Here is a 6,974-nt window from a genome sequence, read left to right as displayed (position 1 = left end):
AAAATTTCTAGAACTAAGAGTAGAACTGTCATTTGGTTGGGCTCCCACCTCCCAAAGGTAGTTGATCTATGTAAGAAAGAGTGTGATTTTGTTAATCCTTGAGAAATACAAGTTTTCCCCCACAAAAGAGACCTAGATAGAGGGAGTACAAGCTATAGGGACCACATTGTGTTTTAAGGGCATGTTGAATGCACTGGCCCAATGTGTTACCCCGCAGAGCCACATAGGCTCAGACTACAGGCTGTAGGTTCAGGTATAGCCTCAACTATGTCAGTGTTGCTTGCAGAAGAGGCTAATCCTCTATTTTTTTCATGAATACGTAAAGCTTGCATATCATTTCATTGATAGAAGAAGTTAGAATGAGTACACGAGGTGGTACAACACAAGACACGGATGCAAGAAGAGTGAACATGGTTCTCGAAGCAGAGAGACATGAGATGCTCGACCCAAATATGAAAACACATCTAAACTCGCCGACCAGATAAGCAGTCCAACCAACAACTAGACGACCAACATCTCCAAATCCTACACCAAGGACACCACGAGCAAACAAGATGATGCCTAGACGAAGGAGAATGACACCAAGACGTCGTCCTCGTCCGATCCGAAAAACCGGACCTAGGGTTTCCCCTAATGCTCGAAGAGGGGCACAAATAATGGCCATATGGCAGCGCCTCCAAGAAGGGGATGGCACCCGCGGGTGTCCCGCGGGTGTCATCGCTTCCAGCATAGGATGCATGGATTTCTCCTTGGCCAAAATCCGAGCAATCCCAAGCTATTGGAGCACGAATCAGAGAAGAGGAAGCGGGGCATAGGCCGCAGCTGTGACTGTAGGAATGGGAGCCATGCCATACACCGAAGGAGGCATTGGGCGCCGCCGAACATGTCAGCCTTGGAGGAGGGCAAGGTTGTGTGGCTGAGCGGAATGAAGGCGACGGAGATAAGACGGTGGCCGGAGACCCGAGCGAGCCAGAATCCGGAAGGGAGCGAAGATTCATGCCACCGGGACTAGAGCAGCAGGGATGTCGACACGATCAAAGAGCTGGAAGGGTATGCAACTCTTGTGGCATGCCGGAATTGATGATGCGCTGTGGATGGCCAACCAATGGCACTAGCATGGTGATGATCATGCGGAGATGCCGGGGAACCAACGAGCCAAAAGAGCCGGAAAGAACACAACTACAAGGGCGAGGCGGGTCCAAAGCCACGCTGGCCGACCATGGACGTGGGAGGGGGCCTAGTCCCATGGCCGTCAGGCTGAAGCCGCCCCTGCTAAGGGTGGGTGGGTTATGAAGGAGACTCACGGGCAGCCAAACCTCTTGGCCGCTGCGCTGCATGAAGCAGCAGCAGCCGGGCACCTCCATGGTCGCCTCCCGAAGAAGCCGACCCGAAGCCAAACCAGGGGATGGGGAGGGTCTGGGGTGAGGAGCCGCAGTGAATAGGGCGCGCCCAACCACCATGAAGGACGACCGAGGAGCACCACGACCGGTTGAGGGGACCCCCAGACCACATCTGGGGCGGACCGCAATAGAGAGCCACAGCCGGGGGTAGGCCACCCGAGCAGCACACGTCGGGTAGGAGACGTCAGGCAGTGGATGTGCTGGGCAAGTGGCAGAGAGGAGGGGCAGGGACGAGGGGGAAGAGAAACGGCCCTGCAACCGCCATCCCAGGGCCATGTCCAGCTTCGCGGGCCGGCCTTCCGGTAACAGCGACATGGGGGTGGGCGGGAGGTGGGGGCCAGGACGCCGGCGAGTAGGGTTCTCCCTGAATCGCCCGGCTCGGGTGACATGAGGGTCGGGCTTCTAGTCAGAGGGTGTTTGTTTCCAGGGACTTATTGGTTTAGGGACTTAAAAAAAGTCCCTATAAGTCCCATCTAAACCAAACAGGAGGGACTTAAAGTGGTGATTTGGGACTTATCAAAAAAGACTCTCAGGGAGGAACTTATAGGGACTTTTCCATCGATTCCCCCTGGCCCGCACCTAACCTTATCGCTTCCCCGCATCGCTCCTTCCCCGCATCCCCGCTTCGCTCCTTCCCCGCACTCTGCTCCAATCGCCGCCGCCGCCGGCAATACCCTGAACCGCCGCCGCCATGGCCGACGATGAGGAGGACCGGATCCCCTTCTTCTCTCAGTTCCACTCGCATCATCAGGCATCCCAAGGCTCATCCGCCGGGGGAAATCTCGGAAGGGGAATGGGATTCTTGGATCTCAACCACAACGTCGACGACTTCCCGGAGTTGGGCTCGTACCAGCAACTCCTCCTCGACCAGTCCGCCGGCCATGGTCTTCCTCCTACTGGACCTGGTCGTGGGAGGCCCGTGTCTCAGGGCGGAGGAGGCCGCACACGGTCTCTGAACATCGGAGGGCGAGCCGGCTCTCACGGTATGAACGAGTGTTTTTATTACTAGGGGTAACATGGACTTATAAGTTCCTGTAAACAAACAGGTAGGGACTCGGGACTTATAAGTCCCTGTAAACAAACAGGTAGGGACTCGGGACTTATAAGTCCCTGTAAACAAACATGTAGGGACTCGTGACTTATAAGTTGAGACTTAAAAAAGTCCTAGGACTTATGAAACAAATAGGGCCTCAAGACGCTGGTGCTCTACGAAAAATATAATAAAAAAGCATGGGATGGAGAGAGGAGGGTAGTACGCATGTATGAGGAAAAGGATGGAAGGAAAAAAGGTAGAGTGGGATTCGTTGCAGAATAAACTAGTGCATCCTTTGGATAGTTCATGGTTTGGACCGTGGTTGCAGTGCTTCGGATGGATGGGCTCCATAGTTCATGTCCCAAGTAGAAATAATACAGATACTTATATCAAGTTAATGAGAGTACAAGGATATTCCTAACATACTCGTTCATCAAGGGCTCTAAATACTTAAATTCTACCAAGAATTGCTTCCCGATTTTGAATAAATATCATCCTCAACAGTTGGCAGACCATCCATTTTATTCTGAGCATCACAACCTGCTTGTGTGAAACGCTTTGTATCTGCCCAAGCATTAACAACTGGATTAAATATTATCACACATAACATAACTTCACTAAAATTTAACGTCATATGTTCTCTAACAGTCAACATTTCAAGGACCACGGGTGAAGAAAGAGGTGTGTGTGCACGTTTGAAAGAAGAGTATGAACTTGATTTGCTTCCCTTAAGCCTAATGAAATCCATGAATTCTTAGCAAGATCAATATGATAAAGAAATCAACAATTGCAGAATGTAAGCTTAGGCGTTCACGGATGCAAATGTAGTCCTGAAACTACTGATTGAAGACAAAGATATTTGCATATGAACTAGTGGTAAAAGGAATGCACAAAGTAGCTGGGCCAGCTCAACTGAAACAATAAAACTGAAACACGAACTAATAAAATTATAACAAGGCAGATAACATATTATCTATGGTGAACATAGCTTGATTACAGAATACAAGTCTTCTAGCAAGTAACAAAAATATCAGCGATCCAACGAAGTTGACAGTTACCAGAAGGTGTATACGTCCTGCCGTCCTGGTATTAAACAAAGGTGTTCAACTAATTACCTGCATTCGTCGGTGTGGAGATCCCAGGGTTTTTAGCATGAACTTTCAAGGTACTAGTAATGATCTGGCAGATTCAAGAACCTGCAACAAGTCGACAGTTTGCAATTGAACAGTTCAAAAATATTTAACTGTGTGTGGATGGAGGGTTATCAAAACATAAAAGCGGGCGACGGTGTCTGGTTAATTTACCAGGAATTTTCACTAATGATGTGGCATGGGCTTTAACATTATCTGTGGATGTGCCGAGCATGGTCTGCGCAAACGGACCATCAGAAGCATCTGCAGCAAGTTCAACAGTAAAAAATTGCAGCATCCAACATTAATTTAACATGCCTTCAATCGTCACTGATATATCTAAGAGTTCTTGTTGCTAACTAGAAGTTTGAGTATTATTAGCATTGTGATACATCTAAGCGAAAGTTACTCGATCATAGCCTCGTGTAATCTCAAAGATATGCGTGCACAAAATATAGCAAGATGAAAGGTATCATGTAAATACAGAGCAGGGCAGTGCCCAAAAGGACTCAAAACAGATTAAACAGCCAGTTAAGAGCCCATACAGCACATTGAGAGAGACAGTGGTAAACTGATCATAGATAAGGACTTGCTGAACAGAGTAATTCTGAAGTTTACCTTCTTTCCCAGTTGGTTGAAGGTCATAGGTTAGTTTGCACCCTCTAGGTAGGCCAGCCTGTAGAGTCTCATCTGAAGATCACACCAGTTCATCAGTGGAAACAGAACAGAACATAACAGTAACCAAAAGTGGTTCGTTTTCCCACACAAAATAATCAGTGGAGTGTAAACAGTGTTCTCGGTTGAAATGCAAGACACGTGAAGAGGAGAGAGGCCAGTTTACCTAGGAAATTCACCAGCAGTTCCAGTGCTTCATCTCTCGACGCTGCCGATTCATTGTAAAACATGGTTAGTGACTGTCAAACGTATATGGGATCTAAGACCCACATTGCTTAATCATAATCATAATGTTTTCTGAAGTGGAAAGTATACCGACGCTCGATTCCCTAAACTGTCTGCAATACTGCTGGCTGCAAAATGCAAGGAATTTGTTAATGTGTTGTCAAAAACCAGGACAAGCAAAACAGAGGAGAGGTAACAAGATAGTACTGTTTTATGGCCATTAAGATAGCGTCTGTTTTTCGCGGCTGGGGGCCTTGTTTCTTCACGCGTCGCTTCCGGAACAAACTGTCAAAGGTTGCAGACAGGAGAGCCAAAGTGAGATTAAATTGACACTGTCTATGTCATCTAGGAAGCGAGGAGTAACTGAGGCTGAATGATGAATTATACGTACCCGGTCCCGATGGGGAGTACATCGTGCGGCATCATGCAGCAGGACGGCAACACCATCGGGCGTCTCAGCTCTGGAGTAGCAAGAGCCATCCTGCGGACAACAAACTCTGCGTGGCTCCTCACTCTGCCCCAGTCGATGGCGGCCCTGAGCTGGCCGGCGTCCGGGGCGAGTATGGAGTAGTTCATGGAGCGGAACCTGCGCTCGGCGTGTGTGGAGTTACTGCGGCCGTCGGCGTACTGCTTCTCCAGGTACGGGTCCTTGTTGCCGGCGACGACGTCGGCGAAGCGACCGTGCATGAGGAGGAAGTTGTGGAAGATCCTGGCGCGCAGGCTCCTCCGCTCACTTTTGAGCGGCGGCAGGAAGGTGCCGAGGTAAAAGAGGGCGTCGTGCCACCGGCCCCTCCTGACCAGCCGCCGCATGTGCTGCAGGTCGAACAGCGCCGCCGTCTCGCGGGTCAGCCTGCATGCAGAGATCCATCGATGTAAACCAAACCAGCATGCGTGCGTGCGTGATGTGTTCGGAACTTCGGATGGAATCCGAATCATCATTGACCTCAAAAGAGAAGCATCATCGATGTCAAGAGAGAAGATAGCATCGATCTCAAGGTAAAAGGTAGGATATGCGTACTCTCTGAAAGCGCCGTGGAAGCCTTGGTCCAGGAGGAAGGAGAGGAGGCGCCGCTCACGAAGCCGCTTGACGCAGGAATACTGCACCGTGCACGAGGGCTTGACGGCGTCCTTGCCCTTGCCCTTGCCGGAGACCACGACGGAGTTCTCGCCCACGCAGGCGTCGCCGTCGTCATTGCCGAAGGCCACGACGGAGGAACTCATGATGCCCAGACGGCGATTAGGATGGAGCTGAACTTTCGATTGGATTTGGATGGGGGAGTTGGAATTGGGGGCTTTGGGGCACCGGCACTAGTCCCCCCTCGTTATAGCGGCAGCGGCAGGACGCTGAGCCTGATTTCTCTCGTTTCTCTCTTCCCTCTTCTTCTGCCCCCGCCTCTCTCCTCTCTCGCTTCTCTCTTCCCTCTTTTTTTTTTGAGGGGTCTCTCTTCCCTCTTCATCTCCGCTCGCTTCTCTCTCCTTGCAGAGGCTGGCTGGGCCTGGGCCTGTAAGTTCATGCAGTCCTTTTTTCATTGATATACGTTATATAAAAATTTTGGACGTCAACTGCCACACGTGTGGCAGGAAGGGAGACGCACGACACGTCTATAATGCAAACAGATTGCCACGTCATCGCATGCATGCATGTAGGAATCTTTTTGGATTTTCAGTTTTTAAAATGTTTTATCTCTTAAACGAAAAATCCGATTGAAGATCCGTTTTCACCATTAAATCCCTCGTGATGAGATCTTCGAAACTAGATCCCATGTTGATATGTTTTGATGAATTTTTTTTTGGATTAAAAGTTGCCATGTCTATTGCATATGAATTACCATGGTGTTTACACTGAAGTTGCCATGATATGTTTCAGCTATTTTCTTCTATATTTAAAAGTAAATTTTGACATTTATAAAACGGGGAATTAAGAAACTAGACTTGCCATGAACCATAAACTAAAATTGCCATGATACATGCACGTAAAATTGCCATGGTTCATACAAAAAATAATTTTCATGGTCAAAGTACTGGAGTTGCCATCATCAAAATATTAAAATTGCCATGATCTACAAACTAAAATTGCCACATGGCAACTTTAGTTTAAGCCCTATGGCAACTGTAGTGTAAACATCATGGCAACTTCTGGGCAAAAAAAAAATTCGTCAAAACATATCAACATGGGGTCTAGTTTTGAAGATCTCGTCGAGACAGATTTAAGGGTGAAAACGGATTTTTAGTTCGCTTTTTTATTTAGAAGATACAACATTTTTAAGCCGAAAACTAAAAAGATTCCTGCTGATGTCATCTATTCATACGTGGCAAAATGAGTGGTGATGGAGGCATGTGGGCGATGTGCAAACGCCCACACGTGTGGGCGTTAGCTTTTTCCAAAAAAAATTATATCCCTCAAAAAATTCTTTTCTTTTGAGTTCTTTTACGATACATCCTATTCAACGCTTCAGGCAAAGAGATAGTGGAGAGCTCCTATTTAGGGGGGGCTCTATTCGGCGCTTCAGG

General features: G+C 48.4%; 1 protein-coding gene across 1 annotated transcript; it reads right to left on the bottom strand.

The window, feature by feature from the left end:
- Positions 1–3,621: 3,621 nt before the first annotated feature.
- Positions 3,622–5,687, bottom strand: LOC125537681 (uncharacterized). The gene is made up of 8 exons (XM_048701003.2): positions 5,482–5,687; positions 4,855–5,313; positions 4,671–4,748; positions 4,554–4,591; positions 4,405–4,446; positions 4,182–4,253; positions 3,738–3,827; positions 3,622–3,629 (listed from the first exon to the last, which is right to left on the bottom strand). The coding sequence occupies exons 1-8, from the start codon at positions 5,682–5,684 to the stop codon at positions 3,622–3,624; spliced, it is 990 nt and encodes a 329-aa protein (XP_048556960.1). The 5' UTR covers positions 5,685–5,687.
- Between the last annotated feature and the right edge of the window lie 1,287 nt (positions 5,688–6,974).

This window comes from Triticum urartu, chromosome 2A, assembly GCF_056163025.1.
Source record: "Triticum urartu cultivar PI428250 chromosome 2A, HENAU_Tu73, whole genome shotgun sequence".
Taxonomy (NCBI): domain Eukaryota; kingdom Viridiplantae; phylum Streptophyta; class Magnoliopsida; order Poales; family Poaceae; genus Triticum; species Triticum urartu.
This window is presented reverse-complemented; position numbering and strand designations above follow the sequence as displayed.

Coding starts and splice junctions, on each gene's coding strand:
- LOC125537681 (XM_048701003.2), bottom strand. CDS start 5,684: ATGAGTTCCTCCGTCGTGGCCTTCGGCAATGACGACGGCGACGCCTGC. Junction 4,592..4,670: donor ATCTTAATGGCCATAAAACA/GTACTATCTTGT, acceptor TGCATTTTGCAG/CCAGCAGTATTGCAGACAGT. Junction 4,447..4,553: donor GTTTAGGGAATCGAGCGTCG/GTATACTTTCCA, acceptor ATGAATCGGCAG/CGTCGAGAGATGAAGCACTG.